This window comes from Gorilla gorilla, chromosome 7 (genome assembly GCF_029281585.2).
Source record: "Gorilla gorilla gorilla isolate KB3781 chromosome 7, NHGRI_mGorGor1-v2.1_pri, whole genome shotgun sequence".
Lineage (NCBI taxonomy): Eukaryota > Metazoa > Chordata > Mammalia > Primates > Hominidae > Gorilla > Gorilla gorilla.
In genome coordinates, this window is record NC_073231.2 from 85,662,633 (window position 1) to 85,686,506 (window position 23,874).

Sequence of the window (23,874 nt, forward strand, 5' to 3'; positions counted from 1 at the left end):
ATATTGTTAAATTGGCATCTTCAACCTATATTGAGCAATGATTCCAACAGGAGAGGAGAAATGCCATCTCACCTAACGTGCAAGCACCTTTCTTCCCACCCGTTAGAATGCTGTTAATTTATGACAATATGTTTCACTCCGTGTTTAGCCCAAACTGTTACATTTCTGTGACAGTTTTGAGGTGAAATCCATCCTTTAAAGGAGGAGGAAAATCAAGCAGACCCTTGCCAGGATCTGTGACATGCTTGCTGGTTAAAGCAAAGCCGTTTCTGTTAGAAACCCATTTGGCCAGTACCTGGCAGGCAGTGAATGGTTTAATTCTCCAGAGGAATGGGGGAATATCAAGGACAGAAATCTGAAGACTAAAGGTATTCCCTTTGAAATGCAGCAATTTTGGTTCTTCCAGGAGCTGTCCTCCTTGATGCCTTTCATCTGAAACCACTTCCTATAGGAGAAGAAAAAGAAAATAAGATCAATAATGAAATATCCTGCTACTTACATATTTCCTATCTAGGGATACACATGCTCACTACCATGTGTCTTCCACAAATGGACAGAGAGCATAGGAGAAACATACTTCTTTACAACTCCACAGCCCATAAAGTTCAAGACTAAGGATTAACAACTGCTGAGTGACAAGTGTTGGGTTAGAAAGAGACATTTTTTTTTTTTAATTATTTGTGTTGTTTAGGCTTTAAACCACACTGTGCCTTTGTTTAAACTTCAAAGACCTCCCCTGACCCCAAGCAAATCATAATACTTCTGGGTTTCCACAACTGTAGGAATTTCACTCTCTGACCATAATCAAGGGGTGCATTCATGCTCAACCTGACACATCATCATATTTCACACTAACTGAAAACAGCCCCCCTCCATTCTGGTTCAATTTTTCTTCACTAATGTAGGCATTATATGATATTTATTCTTTTGGCTTAAAATAAATGTCCCAGTGTGCATGTATCATGTTTATTTGTAGTAATGTTTGTAAAAGTTATTATACCAAAAGGTCAAGAAAAAATAAGTTGTGTATCAAGGTAGCTGTAAGGAAAACAGAAATCAAATTTCTGAGGAAGCACTCCTGTAGCTTTCACTGAAAAATCTTTATGTAATACAATCTAATACAAACTCAATCCACATCCATTCTGTTGAGTAAACCATTTCATTGGTTCCAAATTTGTGGCATTAGAATCATATGGGAGAGACGATATAAGAAATGGAATAACAAAACAAATACATATTCAGGGAAGTGCCAAATGAGCTGAGGGTTGAGGCTTTTGGTGTTACTGAATATAAGAGATCTCCCTAAGTCCATTTTTGAAATCACCATTAATTGATATATTATTTCCTTGCAGAGCTAGGAGAAATTAAAACCTGAACTCCTTTATGTCCTATAATCTCAGATTCTTAAAAAAAGACTGTTAGAAAACAAATAGGTTTATAAACACAATCAAACTTACATTTCAATTATTAATGAGTAAAAACACCTCTACTGGTTATCTTATCCATCTCTTGTCCATAAGTAGAATGACAGTAACAAAAACATTTTCGACTAAAAAGTCACCCAAGTTTTATCCTTCACGTACACATAAACTGTTAATAGGTTGCTAGTAGCTTTTTCCAGGACTAAATCAGTGGCATTTTCTCCAGCTCTTTGGTGTTGCTTGTGGGAAGGGTGTTTCTTGGGGCCCAAGGGTCAGTGTTGTAAACTACCTGTGATGATAGAAATATTCTATCTCTGTGTGGTCCATTATGGTACCCACTAGCTAAAGTGGCTATTAGCACTTGAAATGTGGCTAGAGTGATGAAGGAGCTGAATTTTTAATTAAAGTTAAATATCCACATGTGATTAGCAATGACCATACTGGACAGTACAGTGCTAGGTAATTCATAACCTTGTGGATTTCAGAGTTGAACGTGATAACATGGTAGCCAATGTCTGGTGGAGGCTACAAGGAATGGAAGAAAAGAGGCACTATGGGGAGGATAGGAAATTAATTCTAAATGCCTACTTGGCTGAGACATTAGGCAGTCTCTGGTTCCTTCTTTTGAGATTTACTAAATTTCCATCAGAGCTATGTTGGAGCTGGGCACTGGGTGTGCAGAAATGAAACAACCTCGCCACCAGGAAACTTACAATATTGTGAAAGGGTCAGGACACCAGGCATTGTTCTAATATAGTATCTATTACCATACATGCATGCCTAGGAGGTTAAGAAAGACAGAAGGTGCCCCTGACCCAGATGGGAGGACAGACCAGGAAAGGAGTCTAGACATTACTAGGGGAGGTAGTATTTGAGCCAAACGTTGAAATAAATGGAGGAGCTGGCCATTTGAAAAGGAAGGAGAGAACACTCCAGATGCTGAGCAGGGCATTCACAAGCATGGTGGCTAGACAGAGCTGGGATGGAAGGCTGAGGTGGAAAGTGTGTGATTGGAGATGATGAAAATGTGGGGCAGAAACCAAATAACAAATTCTTGCTTGCTATGCTAAGGACTTTGTATTTTATTTTTGAGTAATGTTGCTCTGGTTTTAAGGTGCATTAAAACTCTTTTGGTGTCTTCATGCACTCAGAAGAATACCAGTCTTGTAAATTGAAGACAGCAGCATAAAATTCTAATCACATTTCTGTGTGGTCTTGGGCAAATTATCTTCTTTAGACTTCAGTTCCTTACCTGGGTTTATTTATAGCCAAGCAAAATAATTAATATGATAATATATTAACCTCTTTTTGCAATTCTGGTGCAAGACTTGAAACAAGCACAAACAAGAAATGTGCTTCTTAAGACCATATTAAAGCCATAGTATAACAGCAACTCTTCTAAGTGTATTTGAGCTAGGCTTTCTCAAATATACCCGTTTCTTTAAATTTAAATACTCTTTTCTTTAAATTTAACTTTCCTTAATGGACATGAAGTAGTCAACGCCAGGAAATGAAGTGACTTGTTCAAGGTCATGTGTTATTTAGTGTAGTGCTAGACTATTTTGTTAGAAACTACACACAATCGTTGTATTGAAGGGAACTTAAGATTTAGAGCACCGAGTGCCTTATTTACACATGAAAACATGGAAGTTCCCTGAAGAAAGTTATTTGCCTAAAGCCACATGGCTAATGGGAGACCTGAGACTTTGACCAGGGCAACTTGATCATGGTCCAGTGTTTTTTCTCTTAGATTTCCCTGCCTTTTCTTACTACTATGCTTGACTTTCTTTGTTTTTTTTTTTTTTTAAAGACTCATGTGAAGATCAGACTGTGATTAACTCTGTCTCATAAATGATTTTTCACTGGTGCAGGATATATGTATAAGATGACATAAGTCAATCTATATTGGCCCTAGAGTTATATATACTGTCTACACAGTCCTTGAAACTCAGAATGGATAATATTAAGAATTTAAAAAATAGATATCTGCTTATAATTATCATGGAAGAAAAGAGTACCTTTTTAAAAGTTCTGCTCTAGGGCCTCAAATTTAAATACAACATGATTTATTTTTTGCTCTTTTCGCTTACTCCTTAAATCTGCGCATATTGAGCCAACAATATACAATTAACAGTGTCTTGTAATCTTGTACAAAATATTAATCAATTACAGTTATTCTACAACAAAATAATTATTAAAATGAAAAAGCCTAGTAATGAACTAATAATTGTATTTATAAATTTGTAAAGGCACAATTGGCTTCAAAGTTAAATAAATAGACTCCTGAGTATGAGCTTTAAAATACTCTCCAAATACAGTGGATTGCACTTAACACAGAGTTCACTGAGCCTACTGTATTACTCTGGGGGGCTAGGCCTGAGTATTTATAAGCGTTTCTTGGATGCTTCTGATGACCAGCCAGGTTTGGACAACTCTGCTTAGCTAGTTCTAAATCACTCATATGGATGAATTATCCCCAAAGTGAGGCTTGATAGTAATTTGATTTTTCCAATCTGCCTTCTATGTGACAAGGACCTCCTGTTAAATACCTCATTCCATTGTTAAACTGATAATCTGAGTTAATGGAACTAGGAAACAGGGTCTGGCCAGCTTTTGTATATAAAATGCACCTGAAGGCTCTGGATGGTGGTTTTTCTCAGCATTCTGTTTCATCATTTTACATTGGGGTTGCAAGTCATCCAATTCTAGAAGCTGTGGCCAGGAAAAACTTGTGCTTTGTGCCTCACTGAGCTCTTTATGTTGATTTAATCAGACAGGCAGCAATATTCAGGTGTGCTTCAGGGATACTAAAACAGGCAGGCTAAATTTACATATTTATGAGACAAAACTGTTTGAACTTACACACACACACACATACACATAAATTATGTCGCTATGGTGTTTTCCTTTAAATGCTTCACGTGAACAATATTTCCCAACATTGCATTATTGATAAACACAAGAACTACATCTAGAGGAAATCCTTTGAAATTAGATTCTAAATCCACCTTAATGCCAAGTAAGTAATGAGTACCAAGAGTACTGTATAGGAGTGCCGGGAGCAATGGCAAAAAAAAACCCTAGTTGTTTTTTTCTATTTTCTTTCTTAGATAAGATAGGGTAACTGCTTAATTCCTTGCTTTCCTACATCAAGGTTTGTTTGGGCTGTGCATGCATGTGTGTGTTCGTGTGTAATAAAAGACAATAACCAAAATCCAGGTCTTAAAATGTTACTGCTTCGAAGATATATCACCATTTCTCAATCTTTGGTTTGAATTGATCAAAGGAGGTGATGTCAAACATACAAGCATAAAATGGCAGCCCTAATTATTACAAAAACACAAAAGCAAGAAGGACAAGGAGTCATTTACTGCTTGTCTTCTTATTCTTTTCTCACCTACCTACAGGGAGATGACATTTTCATTTTTGAAAAACATAGCAGATTTAATTTTTCATAGAGAAGATTTTAGATGTGTTTATCAGATCTTCAGAAATCTGAAACTAAATTATGTCTTAGCCAGGTAAACAAAGTATTTTGTTTTTGTCAAGGAAATTGCTAGTATTACTCAGATAAGCTACCCCCAGAGCAAATGAGAATCAAATAGAGTAGCCCTGTAGGGGGTACAGGGAAAGGAAGACAGGACTGAAAATAGAGAATGTCCCTATTTAGATACTGAAATTCTCTCAAGGAATATTCTATGGTGGGCCCATTATATTGCCTGGTCCCCACCCAGTTCTGAGAGGACAGGTGGAGTTGAGTCTCTACACGTTCCTTCTTGCAAGGTCTTCTGGGGAGAAGGTAGGCATTTCAGTGTTTTATGGGATACAATCTCCCAGTGAGACATGAATGAAATGAAAGATGCAACCCCGCACTTAACCCCAGCATCCTTTTGGTTAACAGCACAGTTAGAGGTGGGCACATATCTGTTATCATTCTTTGAGATATGAAAGATGCACTGCAATAAATACAGCAGCTGTAACAACCACGTTCACATTGATTTCCTAATCACAACAAACGTATCATCATAAGGATAGTCGAAGCACATTCCAGGGTGGGCAATTTCTGCAGAAATGCTCCATGAAAAACTGCTTACTGATTTTGATTAAGAAGTCAGGGTTCTTTTAGGGTTGCAGAAAATGTTATTACTGTATACTCTATTTTCAGCTTACGCCACAGAAGTTGGGAGTGCTAAATACTAATTTGTGAGGTCTTTTAGGGGTTCAAAAAGGGAACTGTTGTTAAGGCTTTCCTAAAATAGAACTGTTTTAATGGGTTAGTAACTAATTTCCTCCTCCAATGCAATATCACATATGAAGCTATCACACTATGAAATGATTTGGGATATGCAGGTGATCAAAATAAATCTCTGCAGAAGGACTTGAACACATTCACTTAGCAAAGTAAAAATCCAGAAAGCAAGACAGTTTCAGAAACAAAACCCAGAAACTAAGACGGAGGAGTACATGGCTGTTTCCTGTACTAGGAAGTCTCAGTTCAGAAAAGCCACAAGTTTCATTTTAATCCATATGTGGGCCAGAAAAGTTATTCAAGCAAGGCTGATGATCTTTCAAAACCCCAAGGGGGATACATGGCCTTTCTGCTCATGACAGCTGTCATATACATCCTGTCAATAACAAGTACAACCAAACGCAGCTTTATCTGCCATTGTAGGAGAGAGAAAGAATCACTGGAGGTAAAAAGATTAGGACAAATAGGGTCAAAGGTATTTCTACCAAAAAACATTATTCTAAAGCAAAATTAAAGAGTTTTACTAATTTAAGAAATACCACTCTGCTGGGCGTGGTGGCTCACGCCTGTAATCCCAGCACTTTGGGAGGCTGAGGCGGGCGGATCGAGACCATTCCAGCTAACATGATGAAACCCCATCTCTACCAAAAATACAAAAAAATTAGCCAGGCATGGTGGCAGGTGCCTGTAGTCTCAGCTACTCGGGAGGCTGAGGCAGGAAAATGGCATGAACCTGGGAGGTGGAGGTTGCAGTGAGCTGAGATCACGCCACTGCACTCCAGCCTGGGGGACAGAGTGAGACTCCATCTCAAAAAACAAACAAAAAAGAAATACCTCTCAATGATGAAATACATTTGGATTCAATTAGAGGGAGAATAACATTCTCCCTAGCACTGTCTAAAAAGATTCTATTACCAACCAGAAATGGATAATGGTTTGAAAAGCTATGGTTATGGTGTTTTCATGACGTCCACAATAATTTGTATTCATCTGTGAACAGTGGAGCCATGGTAGAATATGGTAGAGGTGAAAATAGATGATCTGAAAGTCACTGAGAACAAGCTCTTTAAGTACATGTCTATCTCACTGCTATATACATCAGCTGGGAGACTATTATTCAAAGAAAACTCCAGACTGGTTATGAGGGCTGACTTCCAAGACAATTGTGTGAGCAGCTCCACACAGTCACAGTAGTCAGCAATGGGTTATCTATATCAGCCAGGAGACTGGAAATCTTCCATGATGCTCCATGGTTACTCCAGTTTACTCAGCTTTTAAAATCTGGCTGAGTTACTAAACATCCAACTTGAGTCATGGTACATTTTATAACTGGTTAGTAGTAGTAGTGACCCCAAGATGAACCCTCTATTTAAGATATTGATTCTTTATTTTTGCTTCCTGAATATGTTATATATTTTCTCTTGGAGCAATCCTCTTATTGTGGGGTGGGGAGTGCAGAGGAAGAGTATTAAATGACAATGGTGGGAGGAGGTTTAACTACTTACACTGAAGTTTCTTATTCCACAGAATGGCACACCTTTGAAAGCCGCCCCTTTTGTGAGCAGCCAAAGATGAAGTGTGCCCTTCACAATGACCTGTGCTACTTAAGAGATACTCAGGGGCGGTTCAGGAACACAGGCTGGCTCTGTGTCACCTTTACTGGCTTATGTTCAGGAGTGAGGTCGTGATATTTTTTTCTACTGGTAAACATGAGTTTTCCAGCTCAGTGTTTTAGAATCTAGTTACTGAGGAAATACTCTACATAATGGACTTAATGACCCAAAACTGGAATAGCAGGGATCTGGAATGAGGTGTGTCAGGAGAGCTATGCTATTTATATATGGGCAGAGCTTACACAGGCAGTTCTGCATCATCCTTGCTGCTATTAATAAACTTGCAGTCTTCCTGAGTAGCTAAATTAAAATGAATCTTACATGATTAAAACTACCAAAAATGGAAAGGAACCTTGAACCATCTCTGCCCTAGTAGCCCTGATAATTAATAGACTATATGTCCAGGATAGAAAATGACTACCTTGTGATAGGTATGATTTATAATTGTGGTTCCCTAACTACAACCTTCAGTTGATTCAAGCAATTTTCTCACTGCCCTCTGCACATCAAATAACTCTTTTAGTTCCTGTGACTCATGTTGCTTTTTTTCTCTTGATGTGGTGTTCCTTTCTGTTTTGTTCCTAAATCACATCCATCCATGGAAATTTGTAAAAGAGTTCCCAAAAACTCTTCTCCGTTTGTGTCTGTTGGTTGAATTCTGATTACGTTTCGGGTCAGTTGCATAATTTAGCACACAATGTTCTGCACATGCGTTAGTTTAGCCCTTCTCTCTTCTTGAATGCCAAGTACCCCAACCCCTCTTACATTGCTGACCACACAGTAACACAGCTCTTGCTTCAAGGTAGGTATCCCAGTCAAACCAGTGGTGAAACTGCCATTGGAAAATTATAACAGAAAATTATTACAGTGAAAGAGATCTGACCTAACCAACTTCATCTTGCTCCTAACCTCCAAGCTGTCCTTGTTCATTCCTGTGTATAGGCCAAACTAACTTTGGGAGGAACTTAGCTTATATTATAGTTTAACTTTGAAACAAAGACAATAACAGCCCTTTCCCAAAACAAACCCCTTCCTGCCTGGAGACTAGATTGCCTTTGTAGGACTAACAAATCGGCCACAAGATTAGAAATTATGGCTTGGGAGTCATGCAGCTGGAGGCTACAAGATTCTGACACTCTCCAAATTCCTCCTGGGGATAACATTGCTATTGTAAATCCTAAAATCAGTGCTTGAGATATTTTGCAGACCCTGCACATGGATCAGTAGGCACCACCCTGTTGAATACACTGGCTCATCTATCTTGTGGCCCCAACCCAGGAACTGACTCAGTGCAATAAGACAGCTTAGACTCCCTATGACTTCATCTCTGAAGCAACCAGTCAGCACTCCCAACTCACTAGCCCCTACCCACCAAATTATCCTTCAAAACAATGATCCTTAAATTCTTGGGGAGACTGATTTGAGTAATAATAAAACTCCGGTATCCCACACAGCCAGCTCTGCGTGAATAACTCTTTATTGCAATTCCTCTGTCTTGATAAATTGGCTCTGTCTAGGCAGCAGGCAAGGTGAACCCACTGGGCAGTTACAGTGGCGTGGGTTCATTTTCTAGACCCTCAATAATAAAATTTTCAATTGATACTGATCTTTTGGAAAATGCACACTTTCAAGACACCAAAAGAAAATTATTAAAACAAAGGCTAACCTGAAATGCACAAGGGGTATTGTCCACACAGTAAACTCTCAAGTTGTAATCCAGGGAGTTACAGGACATGCAGCCAAAAACTGCCACCTTCAGTTGCTTCACGGCACAGTCTGTGATTGGCTCTCCAGTGAGCGCATAGGTCCCAAAGCTGTCCAGGAGCACATGACACGCAAAGGGGTCCAAAAGGCAGTAACAGGATGTAGATTCATCTTCCACTGACATCACTTCCTGTTGGGAAAGGTATGTTTATTCTCTCACTTGGAAATAAGATGTGATCTAACCTTTATATTGCCAGGATACAAATAAATAAACACACAAATATAAATTTTTTTTTCAGAATAGTCCTATTGCCCAATTATCCCGATGTTAACTGTTCCTCTTCTATCAAAATAACTGCTGACATCAAGAACTCAAGAAATGGGCTGGGCATGGTGGCTCATGCCTGTAATCCCAGCACTTTGGGAGGCTGAGGCAGGCAGATCACCTGAGGTCAGGAGTTCAAGACCTCCTGGGGTGGGGTGGGGTTGGGGGCCAGGGCAGGGGTCAGGTCGGGTCTGAGGCAGGAGAATTACTTGAACCTGGGAGGTGGAGGTTGCAGTAGGCAGAGATCGATCCACTGCACTCCAGCCTGGGCAATAAAGCAAGACTCCATTTCAAAAGAAAAAAAACCTCAAGAAACGGTTATGTTCAGTGTGTTGGAATTTCTACTTCATTGGTTATAATAACAAAAATCACTTGGAAAGTTCTGTTTCTGGCTAATTTGTTCAATGTTGAGTTTTAGAAATCTTAAACCTTATCAATAAGCAAACTTTTTTTTTTTTTTACAAACACCTATTTCTGACAACTCTTTAAATATCCTTAAGGTAATGTTTATTTTCTCTTAAATATTTTATCCTCTTTCATTCCACTGAAATCATTTACAAGGGACCACTAAATAAATGAATTGGATAAGACGTACTAGAATATGTCACCCTCCTTGATAAGAATCAGTATATGTGACTGGTTTGATAGAGCATAAATATAACACCATCTGTGTATAAGAGATTGTGAGGAAGTGCTGGGAAGAAAAATTAAAGTGGCAAAAATCAAAGCAAATCCAAACATAATGGGAAGAGGACTAAAACATGGCCCTTTAGGAAACCCATGGAACTTCATGCCCCAGGAAATCTGCTCATGGTTGCACTGAAACGCACTAAATAGCAGAATGCATTCTAGAACAAAGAAAATAGTTTCAAGACACTAGTTGGCAGGGTAAAGGTAATCCATTGTAGCAACTGGGAATTTTCTTCTTCTAAAGAAACATGGTTTTCCTTTTACTTCTTTGGCCTGAGGTGCCTTCTGGGAGGAAGACCCTAGGGCTGGCTGGAACAGGTCATTTGTGTTCCAACAAAGATAATTCTCCCAGTTTCATGCAAGCTGACTGCAGATGGACATAAAGGAAGCTCTATCAGGCAGAAAAATCAGAGCTTTCACTTAAAATAGTAATTCAATTGCAATCTGTCATTGCTGTGACTGTCTTCCCTGTTGTTAATGTCTTATTATGTATCCTCATTCTCTTTCCTTGTCTCCTACTGTATCCCTTTTGTATGCATTCATACACACAGGAAATAGACACTGATAATAATTCTCAATGCATTCGTTAACTAAAAAAAAATATTAAGCCCTAAATGTGTTCCTGATTAAACATAGATACCTTAGAATCCCCAGGATGGAAAAAAAAACAGACATAGTTTTCTTTCTGAACACAGACTGCCTGCCCTGAACCTCCTCCCTAACTCCACAGAGGCCACAGAATAATGTCCGTTCAGACAGAGACAAGGCCAAGGGGGAAGTGAAGGGGATCAATGAGCAGGTATGTAGGTGTAGATGAATATACGGGTAATTACAACTGTATTCTAAAACCAAACAAATCTGGATTATCTCTTGCTTCTCTTTTCTATTATAATGGGGGGGAAGAAAAACAACTAGCCAGTATGTTTAGGATATTATAAAACACTTGCCACCAACCCTTTGCCAACAAAGAAATGCTGATTTGTGGTGTTAGATGTTAAGGTTAAATATATCCCATAGGTGGAACCCAAATCCCACTGTTTAAAAAAGGAAGTAAAGGGTCTCACCTCCCATTTGCCCTGCTGTGTCCTCTTCTTTAAATGGATATTCCAGTGCTCAGAACTGACATCTGCACAGTGTGGGATGGTCAATGCAAAGGGAGTGGTGACGATCATGTCTGGAGGACCACAGGTGACTTCAGGACTCAGGAGCACCTCAGAGCCATCTGACTGGAGGCTTCACAGTTGAAAAAAGGATAGAAGAGAGAAGTATGTAGAGGAGGGGCCATATTTGAATGAGAATTTGGTTAATAGACTGGGGTTTTCTTCAGGCTTATAAATATTCCTTTCCAGGATTTTCTTTTACAAAGGACTGGTCTTGAGAACAAGCATTTGTCATGAAGTTCTCAGACACATGGAAAGAGTTTAAGCCTAGATTTCAAATCTAGGTTTTGACAAACCCACCAACAAAATGACAAATGCTTCTTTGGAAATACAGGGCAGAATTGGAGAATGCAAAGACCTGGCTGGTGGGTCATGCACCAGCTACTGAATCCTTATTCTTGTTGATCCCATTATCAATGAGCAAACAAAAACTTTATAGAAATGACTGCTCTGGTCATCTCATTACCATCAAATTCCTTTCTCATGAAAACACAATCTAAAATATTCTTAATGCTGGTAAATGATAAAGCAAATTATTATGAAGCAAAACAGTATTTTGAATATACAGACTGAGTGTGTCTATTCTGGCTTTGAAAACATTTATTTTTTGCCAATGAACAAATACATAGCTTATATAGCAATAGCACAGTAGACAGCTACAAGTGTGCATAATATCATACATAAATGTATATCTTTCAACTCTTTTCTATTCTAGATCTAAATTTAAAATCATTCAATCCAAACCTGGTGTTCAGTTTTTTTGAATTGTGAATTATTTACAGTGAGAATGCAGTGTCCTGGAACAGATAAAAGAAAGTGAAAGTTAACTAAAATGGAATAATAATACCTCATTGAATGCCTCCCTTTTTCATGTCTTTGGCTTTTGTTTTTAATCTGTGCCCCCAAACAGTAAGGAGGAGTAGTTTACAGAACAGTAATCAGCGAGAAGAACCCAGATGTCTGCTTATTTTTCCCCTAATGGCATATGTGTTCTTCAACAAGCTATTTGATCCTTTGTTTGCTGGATTTTCACTTGTAAGAAAAATAATAATATTGAATATAGAGCAATGCTACGGGAGAGCTGGAATTGGTATTATTACTAAAGCTTTTACTTATACTACCTAGGAAGGACATTTAAATACGTCATCCTTGACCAAAAAAGCAACCCGCTGGGCAAAATAAAGATAAAATTTAGTGCTAAAAGATACCATCTTTCCCAAGATCTTCTATAAACAAAGAGTTTTTCTCTGAGTTCATCTAATGTGCTATTCATTTCTGAATTGCTTATGTTGACAACTCCTATTCTCTCAAGTTGGTAATGGTTATACTTGAGCTCATTATCTATAACTTGCTGCTGCAATAAAGCCAAGCCATATAATTGAGGAGTATCTTATGTCTACTGCGTCTAAAACAGTAGATGTAACATTATCATGTTGTCTCCTCCCCTCTCCAAGAAGCCCTGGAGATGTCTTTAAAAAGTTCAGTCTTCCACAAAAGTAACCACAGTCCAAAATGGACAATTCTTCCTATACGAGCAAAACACAGGTTAAGATGATCATGTCTTCATTTACCTTTAAGTAGGGGAGGCGAGGAGAGCGGGACTGGAAAGCAGTGTATTAGCAACATCAAATGCTCTGTGGAAAGCCTAGAATAACATACTCAAGGTTTGGGGAAAAAAAACCATAAAATTCAAATGTGCAGCCTGTATGTGGGTGCCTGCCAGGGCCATCAGAGAGGGTGAAGTGCTTTTCATGTAATTACCGCCTGCATTCATCATGGACAGGAATAGCAGGGATGCTTATGAGTGACCGATGACAAGCTCTCCTAAAAGAACTATTTAATTGCTTTCAGAGAATCATCCTCCTTGTTGAACATATTGTTCAAACATATGGGAATTTGGGGAATTATTTAATGCCAAATGAACTGAAATCAGCTAATTAGATGAACTCTCACACTCGTTGTGAATAGCAAGACTCCTTTCACAGTGCTAACTTAAATAGCTTTAGGAGTCAGAGACAGTGCATATTGAATATAAGCCAGGGCATGGAATAGGAGTTTTTCATTAAATAGGCATTAGGCATTTCCTTAAGTGCAGAGTAAGTAAATCAAGATTTATATTTAATCCTCCTACTGTGAAAATAGTGTCCATGGGTGTAGGTCTCTCTCTGGTGAAGGAACAAAACTTCACCAGAAGTTCACCAGAACTTCACAAAAATCTCTCCATTTTTTTCTCCCCACAATTAATAACAATTTGCCCTTTTCTGCTACCTTCTACCTGTAACAATCAGGGAGATTTACAAATATTAATTAAAGCTCTTCGCACACCTATAGAGGCAGGTGTTAACAGCATAAGGTCACAGAGGAGTCAATCAACGTGATGGCAGGAAAATAACCCAAAATTTCTCACTCACAGGCTCTTGCTCTTGGTGCCAGATTGTACTTTTCTTCTCTGTTACCGGAGATTTCTGGCCAAATTGCTGGATCTTATGACATCCCAGGGAAAGACTGGGGAAAGGGGTTACAATATAGTCCAGGGGTAATCATGGAAACAGATTCAGGACATTTGAGGACAGAGGGTTGGGGAGAGAAGCCTTTAACTGGATGTGGACAAAAAAAAAAAAATGAGCCTTCTTAAGGAAATCATAGATAGCATTTAAGCTTTCCCACATTGCATAATCCACAACAAGGCAGTATACATGTCCCTGCTGGGAAAAAAAAGGTAACACATTTTTCTAAAATTGCTGTGAGCTAATAACAACTGTGAACTAATAAAAGCAGTGATTTCAGGATAAAAATATGAACTACCTCAATGTATCGTACACCCTAGTGTGGTCTGTAGACTGAAAAACCTTTTTGCGTAGAACTTTTGCTACTTAATGTTTTTCATTGTTCTCTATCTATACATATATATGCACATATACATGCATGCTCATATATTTGTAGCTTAAATGCTGTGTATAGATAGAAGAAGTTTAATAATTTAAGAGCCCGGTCTTATCTCTATACGAACTCTGCTTTCTGAGATGACTAATTCATGCAATTGTCATACATTGTCATTGCATCAGTGTACGCTTTGACTTAAATTCTCAATGCCTTAGGCATGCGCATGGTGGGCATTTAAGGCTCCTTGGAAATGATGCTGGTCTCCTTGCTTTTATCCTTGCCTTTCACAGCCTGTCCCCCATGCAGCCACCTCAGTCATCCTACTAAAAATGCCAGTGTGTTCTCATCTCATGGAATTGCTACAATTCGTACTCTAGAGTGCTGCGTGCTGCCTGGAAGAGTTTTCCCCTAGACATCCACATGATTTACCCCACCTTGTGCCTGTCAGGTTCTTGCTTAACTGACATCTACTGATGAGGTTTTCTCTGACCAGGCCTTGGTAATTGCAACATTCCCAATACTAAAAGCGGATCTTTGTTTGACTTTTTCTCCTTAACATTTAATGCCCTCTAGTGTACCATACCATTTGCCTATTTATTATTATTTTGTCTGTCCCACAAACTAGAATGTAAGCTCCTTGAGGCTAGGGATTTTTTTTTTTTTTGAGACAGAGTTTTGCTCTTGTCGCCCAGGCTGAAGTGCAGTGGCACCATCTTGGGCTCACTGCGACCTCCGTCTCCTAGGTTCAAGCAATTCTACGGCCTCAGCCTCCCAAGTAGCTGGGATTATAGGCACATACTACCACGCTCAGCTAATTTTTGTATTTTTAGTAGAGACAGGGCTTCACCATGTTGGTCAGGCTGGTCTCGAACTCCTGACCTCAGGTGATCCACCCACCTCGGCCTCTCAAAGTGCTGGGATTATAGGCATAAGCCACCATGCTTCTTAGCTCAGGGATTATTTTTTTTTTTTCCTGCTTAGGTCATCATTGCATCCCCAGTGCTTCATACATGCCCGCTGTAAGCACTCAAAAATACTTGTTGTAAAGGACACAGAAGCCAGCTTGAAGAGATTCTCACTGATCAAATCTGGAATCTTTTGAGCATCAGAGTAAATCATGGCAGTAAAGAGTTATAACCCATTGAGTCATACTATAAGAATCCACAAAATAAAAATCCATGTAAGAATGAATCAATGAGAAGGGAAAACTCTTCCACACAAGAGAAAACCAACTAATAAATATAGTAAACCATCAATTAGCAATCAGCTACATTAATACTTGGTTGAGAATCACAAATGGATGTTAACCTATTGGGTGAAAGTTTAAACAGTAATAAATAACTATTTACACATTCCCAAGTATCTTCCCACAAGGTACTTAACTATTTACGAAGGGTAAAATAGTACTTCACAGCAGACACCACCTAACATGAATGACCAAGTTAACGTTCCCAGGAATGGGATGCATCCACAGAATATACCTCCCGACAGGACACAGAGAAGAGAACCTAGCGTCACTTCTGTGACATTCCTGCTAAAAGTACACAGCCTGAATCTCCTCATAAGGAACCATTAGACAAGCTCAGAGGAAGGCACATTCTGTAAAATAACTCACCTGCATTCTTCAAAGCTGTCAATGTCATGAAATACAAAGACTCAGGAATGGTTCCAGACGAAAGCAGACCAAAGGCACAGGACAACAGCATGCAATGAAGTGACTTGGACTTTAATTTACTCTCAAGGACATTATTCAGACAACAAGTGAAATATAAATAAGTGACTTGGACTTTAATTTACTCTCAAGGACATTATTCAGACAAGTGAAATATAATTATATAAATATAAATAAGGTGTGTAACGTACTAAGAGTATTTTGTCAATGTTAATTTCCTGATTTTGTTAATTGTGCTATGTTTATACAAGATAATTTCTTGTTTGGGGGATATATACATGGAAGTATCTAGGGATAAAGGGTCATCTTGTTCACAGCGGTTAAAAAATACACATATGCACATATATATATATATATGTATTGACTTTTATACGTATATGAAGGAGAGAGGAGAGAGACAAATACAGAATATTTAGTAAAATATTAACATTTGTGAATCTGAGTGTAGGACACACAGGAATTCTTGATATTATTGCAATTTTTCCTTGAGTTTGAAATTTTGTCAAGATTAAAAAAAAATTTTTTTTTTTTTTAAAGTGAGTGCAGCTGGGCATGGTGGCTCATGTCTGTAATCCCAGCACTTTGGGAGGCTGAGGTGGGGGGGATCACTTGAGGTCAGGAGTTCAAGACCAGCCTGGCCAACATGGTGAGACCCCATCTCTACTGGAGAGAAAAAAAATAGAAAAATTAGTCAGGCATGGTGTTGCATGCCTGTAGTCCCAGCTACTCAGGAGGCTGAGGCGAGAGAATTGCTTGAACCCAGGAGGCGGATGTTGCAGTGAGCCGAGATCACCCCAGTGCACTCCAGCCTGGGCAACAGAGCGAGATTCTGTCTCAAAAAAATAAATAAAAATAAAAAATGAATGCATGAAAATAGAAGGCCCAGGGAGAATTTTTCCAGAATTCTTACAAAGAAATCAGCAGGTAGACTGCTCTGTAAATATCTGTTAAGTCCATTTCATTCTAGGCTACAATATAAGTCCATTGTTTCTTTGCTGACTTTCTGTCTTGATGACCTGTCTAGTGCTGTCAGTGACTGGGTACAGTATACACCGCTTGGGTGATGTGTGCACCAAAATCTCAGAAATCACCACTAAATAACTTATTCATATTCATGTAACCAAACACTGTTTCCCAAAAACTGTTAAAATAATAATTTAAAAAAATCAGTGGGGCCACTGATTAATGTATGAAACACACAGTGGAGGATGATGAAGGTGCTGTAGTTGGTGACAGGGTGATGGTCCAGACCTCACCATGTAGTACCTAACATCCTACAGCACCCATCTGCACACAAGTGCCAACCAGAGGTCATGCTGAAGGTCAGCTACGAGGCACCAACTGCTAATAACCATGGCAGGATGGGAGGTGTATCCTGGACATTTTACCTCTGTGCTCAATACTCCTTGACCTGCTGCTAGGCTTGTAACACTTCGCTTTCTTTAAGGAAAGTGACCAGTTCCAGGTTCCAATATGAGGTTTTTACTGTAGCTGTTGTCTTCCATGCTGTGCTTGGTAATTACCATTCCCTCCTTTCCTCCTTATGGTCTATATTCTAGATTAATGTAGGTTTGATCACCTTTACCCAGAGTATCACTCAGGAATCCAGGCAGAAGAGTAATGATAGTTTTACTATGTCAGACCCTGGGTCGATACATAATTAAGTCATATTTGAATGGAAAAGACATCAAGGCTGATAGATGGAAGCTGTACTCGAGTTTTCCAGCCACAAGACATATAGTTTTAACTATTATTATTCATTTTTCATTAAGATCCTCAGATTTTGACCTGGGGTACTAAAATTGCTGTGGATAAAAATTAAGGTTTTAAGGTTTATTATTTGTCTCTCTCTTTTTTTCTTTTTCTTGGAGTCAGATCTCTCTCCTACTCAATTGCTCTGACCAGAGATTTCCGATCAGTCCCAGGGAAATGACATCATCGAATCTCCTAGACAGATGGACCCTTTAAAGCCAGCTTTTCCCATCAGCCAACCTCAACACTGTGGCTATGTCTTCTACTTCTGGTAATCGCTATGTGTGATTTAAGAAAACAGACTCCTGGAGAGGGAGAACAGGAAGTGAGCAGAATGGAGGACAAAAGTGACATTGAGCAACATCTTCTCTTTATTATAGCAGACTCCTGTTTTCATCTTCAAGTGGTTCTAAAACTGTGATGTTTTTCAAAATTTCTTAGGAAGCTTGTTTAAAATTATACTCCTGGATGCCACCAATGAAGATTTTGATTTGGTATTTCTGGGATAGGGCCCAGGAACCTGCATTTTCTACATGCAAGGTGGTGCTGGCACTAACATTTGAGAAAAGTTGTGTAGTTCTTAAAAAAAAAATCCAAAGCAACATCTCACGCACTGGGGCCTTGGTGCTCCATCAAATATAGGACAGTCCATTCTGAAGTGGAATATAGTTGATGGTCAAGTTTAAATGCTCAATATTAAGGCCCTGGCTGATGCTACTATGATGGAAAATCCAACTACACAGGGACTGTTCCTACATCCTGTTTCTCTGAGTAACATGTGTATTAATAGGCAAGGATGTCAGGTTGGGGGGCTGATTAGCAGTAACTGGAAATAATGTTATAACTCATCATGCCATTATAGTCCATTCATAGGGGCAGGAAAAGGAGCAGTTAGAACAGTGGATTATTACAAGCAACAAGCTCCATTCACTGAGGATAGAAGCATATGGATGTACTATTAAAGGGCTTAAAGATCTGGGTCACCCACACTCTATTATCTGAAATAGGATCACAGAAAGAGAGATGGCATACGGGGTTGGGGCGGGAGGGGAATTATATACACACTGGAATGAGTATCTGAATTTGCTGACATTTGAGCAACACCACACAGAGAGATTACCCTGTTTGCATATGTTAAACGGCTTTAGTTTACACACACATTCATAGGGTGTTTACCAATTAATATACTAAAGGAATCACAAATCATGTGTAAATCACCAGTTCCTAGACACAATTTAAGCCTCATCTTTCATGCAGTGTCGGGCTTGCATTTAGCTTGCCTTTTTAGAAGAAGTGAGATAGTGAGATGATGGCTCATTGAAAGTGCCTTAAAAATGAATGAGAGTGAGGAGGATGGGAGAAGAGTGGGACTATGTATCATGCTGCTGGGGCATTTTTTTATATCCACCACGCTTATGCACTTATATTTTGAATAGAGAAAACAGCCTTCTGTGGAAGTAATCTGAAACCTATTTCACAGAATCCTTTTATTTTAGGCTGGGGAGGGGCTCAGGAGTTATGAGGCCAACATCTTCTTTGTTCAGATGCATGGCATGGGGTCGGTGACCCAACCAAAGTCACATCTCAACTTTGCAGAGCTGGAACCACAGTCTACTACTCTTACTCATGGTTGGGATAGGTAGGCAGTGGAAGGAAGAAGGAATATGTTCCCTGGGATATATTCTCCAAACCTGGAGTTTAAATTAAAATGTTGGCATGGGAATTAAGACTGCACTCATAGACACTAAACAAAGCCCAAGGAAAGCAGGGCCCTGAGGTACACACAGGGGTCAAAATAGAGGCTTGTATTAGCTTCCCATTACTGTCACAGCACAGACTTACTGGCTTAAATCACAAATTATCCCACAGTTCTCTAGGTCAGAAGTCTCACTGAGCTAATATGAAGGCTGTCAGGAGGCTTGTGCTCCTTCTGAAGGTTCTAGGAGAATCCAGTTTCTAGAGGCTGCCTGCATTCCTTGGCTCAAGGCCCCTTCTTCAAGCCAGCAGCATGATACCTTCAAATCTGTCTCTCCCTCTGATATTCCTACCTTCTTCTCCTAAGGACCCGTACATTAGATATACTTGGAGAGTCCAGGATAATCTCTCCTTCTCAAGGTCTTTGATCTTAATTACATCTGCAAATTCCCCTTTGTACGGTTGTAAATTCACAGGTTCTAGGAACTAGGACGTGACATCTCTAGGGAGCCAGCTTTCTGCCTTCTGCCAGGCTTTTCATGCCTTGAGATCCCCCTGGGACTGTCTCCTGATCCACTATTGTCTCTCAGACACCACGCAATCCAACCAAGGTATCTGTTCACTTTAGGGCTATCTTCATTGTTTCGGTTTCCAGAACACCCACCGTAATTTGCAGAGCGAAGCTCCATATTTGTATATAACTTTATGGAGTCCTGGAGGTTGTTATGGTTTATTTTAAAGAAAGATTATAACTGTGGGGAATAGAAGGTTGATTGTCCAGGTTTTCAAAGGGCTATGTGGATTGTCTTAGAAAGCGTGGGAGCTGTCTCCGTGTGGGCTGGTGTCTTCGGGTATTTTTACTAGGCTATAACAAAATGAAGTGGAAAGGATGATATATATTAAATATCTTAATAGGACAGGTTATTTCTACTTCCAGCATGGGCAATAAAAGAGATGGCACATACAAATAAAAATAATTACAGTATGTGGTGCTCCTTTACAATGTGCAATCAAACTCATGGACCAGTGACTTTCCCCTTATTGAATTAAGGTACACCTTCCATTCATATCTATTAACAACATTCACAAACCATTGTTATCTTGTCAATGGCATCTTTAATTAAAGATTCCTCTGGGCCACTCTAATCATTTCACATTGTGAGTGTCCATGGTCTTCAAATGCACTCTGATCAAGATGATAGCAATTTTTATTTACTTGTGTTTACTTGTGGACTGAGGGGGTTTGAGGTGGAGAGGAACAGCAAGAAGAAATGCTTCTTTCCAAAAAGAGCAGGTCTTAAAATGACAATGTGATTTTTAAAAAATTTATTCCTCTCCCCCTTTTCTATCTCTTCCTCTGCTCATTTTTTTGGGAGGTGGGGGCCGGCGGTGGGTTAATGGCATTATATTCTAACCTAAATGACTCTGTGAAGAAATCATCATGATTTCACTGGGGAACAGAGTACAATCTTCAGCTAAAGGTGCATTAACCCTTCTAGGCCATTAAGATACTACTTGATAAATTGCCCTTTTTGTTACACTGCATAGCACTGGTAGCCTGAAAGAATTAATGTATTTCCTAAATGGCAGCAATTTACTCCCCCTTGCACTAACAGAAAAAGCCCCCTTTGTTACCTGGGAAGCATCTTTCCTCAGTGATTCTCTCTATGCCTGGTATAGAGTTAATTAATGCCAAAAATCTTGGAAGAAATAGGTATATACCATCAACTGGATTCTTCTAAGACAAAAGACAGATTTCTAAGTCTCACAGCAACAAATCAGATTCTAATCCATGATTGACCATTGAACACAAATGATGACATGGACGATTCATGCATTTTCATCCATTGCTAGCAAGAAAAGCCTGACAAAATGGACAGGGAGAAAAGTTGTTTAAGGTGGCATAAGCTTGACTGACCTGCCCTGCTTGACTGGTCACTGATTTCCTAATCTTAGCACCAGCCCACATACAGTCTACTGTTTAGACTCATATGATATACCTTTAAAGTATAAATCACATGCCAGAGTGTTATGAGAAACAGAGATAGACTCAAAGGAATTGATGCAGGGAGTTATCTGTATCTTCATGAGGCTCTTGGTTTTAAAGCCAACTATTAATATGTTTGCTATAATTGAATTAATCTTTCCTCTGAGTCTAGGACTGTGTTAGCAACAAAAAGAGATGAACTCTACATCACTGGGACAGAGCTAAAGCAAATTCCATGTACTTCAGAGAATTTCTGTCATCTATGTAATTAAAAAAGTAAGACCAGGTATAAAAAGATGATTTCCAAATGTAGCATTTAAACAGTACTTCACAGTTTGCACCAGACTTCTCAGCTATCAAGTCATTTTATCATCCTCACCAAAATCTGAAAGCAAAGTTACTAATATATAAAACTAGTAGATGATAAAACTGAGGCCTAGAGAAAGAGAATGATTTGCTCAAGTTTACACACACAGGCTGTTACTGAGAAGGGCTTGGAACCCAAGACTTCTGAATTCCTGTGTCCTCTCCACTCTACCATGCTATGTCATTTCTGAGAATTTTCTTTCTTTTCTTTTTTTTTTTTTTTTTTTTGAGACAGTTTCACTCTTGTTGCCCAGGCTGGAGTGCAATGGCTTGATCTTGGCTCACTACAATCTCCACCTCCTGGGTTCAAGCGATTCTTCTGCCTCAGCCTCCCTAGTAGCTGGGATTACAGGCACGCACCACCACACCCGGCTAATTTTGCATATTTAGTAGAGACTGGGTTTTTCCATGTTGGTCAGGCTGGTCTTGAACTCCCGACCTCAGGTGATCCGCACACCTCGGCCTCCCAAAGTGCTGAGATTACAAGCGTGAGACACCAAGCCCAGCTGAGATTTTTTATTTCTTATGTTATGTCAACGCTGAGGTCTGCATTATTTTCCTGACTAATTATTTATGTTATCAGTTCACTTCAATGAGTTCCAGGACCAGCATATTCTTACTTCAGAAGGCAAAGAAAACAAAGAAAGGCAGAAGATTTTGCCTTGAATGAAGCAGGTAGTTATAATTATGCCGAATATCATGACATCTTACTAGTTAAATGAGATTATGGTCACATGCTGTGGCAAAAGCTGATGTGAGATTTCAATTCAACAGTCATTTTTTGTTCTGGTTATAAATATTCTTTTTTCCTTCTTTATTAATTCTTCAGTCATTTTTTTTTTTCCTACCCTTTTTCTTGTAAGTCAAAGAGCTATGTTTATTCCCTGGAAAGAAATCCAAAGTTGCTCCCAGAGCAACTATTATCACAAACTCTCAAGTGACCTTCAGTCAGAAAATCTCTCTCTCCTAATTAATCATCAGTTTCTGAGCCAGAATTCTGGGAATTATCTTCAATTCCTTCATCACACATTAAAACACACACACACAGACACACACACAGAGCAGATCTTGCCAAGTTTCTCCCCAAGTCTATCTCAAAACTCCCCACTGACAGCAATGTGGGGATTAGAGAATGGATTTAGAAACATTAAAATCTAGAGACAAGGGCACTCAAAAGTAGAGTGACTATAAATTATTGCCCAAATTGAGATGCTTTTGAGGAGGAAAAGAAACACTATTAATAATTGTGCCAAGGAAAATAAAACATAGTTTCACTGTGCTCTCAAGGAGGGTGCTTATCTAGTGAAGATTTGAACTTGGGCAATATTGGTGGAGATGAAACAGAATCTATCTAAAATATAAGGATGACTAGGTCTCCCAAAACTTAAGCCTCACTCACCCCTACCCACCAGATAAATTGGATATACTCTGGGTGGCAAACATCGCTACACGATCTAGTCCTTATTTCTTCAGCTTCATTCCCTGTCACTCTTCCTTTCATATTTCACTCTGCTTTGCTTAGCTTCCAAAATATGTGATGCTATTTATACCTCTGTGCCTTTGAACACACCACTCCCTTGGAGAGAAACCCCTTTTACTCTTTTAGTTTATAAGATAACTGTTATTTCTCTGAAACTTTCCCTGAGCCTTTAAACGGGGTTCATCCTTTCAGTGTGGTCACCGTATATACCACACTGCAATATGATCATTCATTTAAAGAACTGGATTTGCTTATGGGGCTTAACCTATTATGGTATGAAGTATATCAACTATGGTTTTGGTTTTCCTAGTAATTGTTAACAATTATGCTTGTTGAAACCATCCATAGTAGCAGGGTCCCTTGAAGACATTTCATTTTTCTTATATAACTGTTCAGTAACATCTAGTTATTAAAAGAGTGTAATTTGGTTTTTAAGACTCCTTTTTCTTTTATTGTTGTTTGAGACAGGGTCTCGCTGTATAGCCCAGGCTGGAGTGAAGTGGTGCAATCTTGGCTCACAGCAGCCTCGACCTCCCATGCTCAAGCCATCCTCCCGCCCCAGCCTCCTGAGTAGCTGTGACTACAGGCATTTACCACCATGCCCTATTAATTTTGTTTTATTTTATTTTTATTTTCTATACAGACAAGGTCTCAATTGTTGCCCAGGCTGGTCTCAAACTCCTGGGCTTGGCAGAAGGAGGGAGTGTGTTACCTTCTGAAAAATCAAGGCCCTCAAAGGTGCCAGGAAAAGCATATACAGTTTCATATTTTACTGAGATGAGCAGTTTAGAATAGCCACAAATGTCTACTATAACATAAAGAATAGTTCGCTACAAACAGATTCATATCATAAAAACTCCATTCTTATTAAGAGAAT

The 23,874-nt window shown here is 39.1% G+C and overlaps 1 protein-coding gene across 7 annotated transcripts in view; it reads right to left on the minus strand.

The window, feature by feature from the left end:
* UNC5D (unc-5 netrin receptor D) overlaps positions 1-23,874 on the minus strand; it is a 550,673-nt gene that overhangs the window by 36,746 nt on the left and 490,053 nt on the right. For all 7 annotated transcript variants that reach the window (XM_055349504.2, XM_055349502.2, XM_019032845.4 and 4 more), the window contains 3 exons: positions 11,067-11,235; positions 8,950-9,177; positions 296-445 (listed from right to left, as the gene is read on the minus strand). In XM_055349504.2, the coding sequence (XP_055205479.1) occupies positions 296-445; positions 8,950-9,177; positions 11,067-11,235 (547 nt within the window). The remainder of the gene's footprint in view (positions 1-295; positions 446-8,949; positions 9,178-11,066; positions 11,236-23,874) is intronic.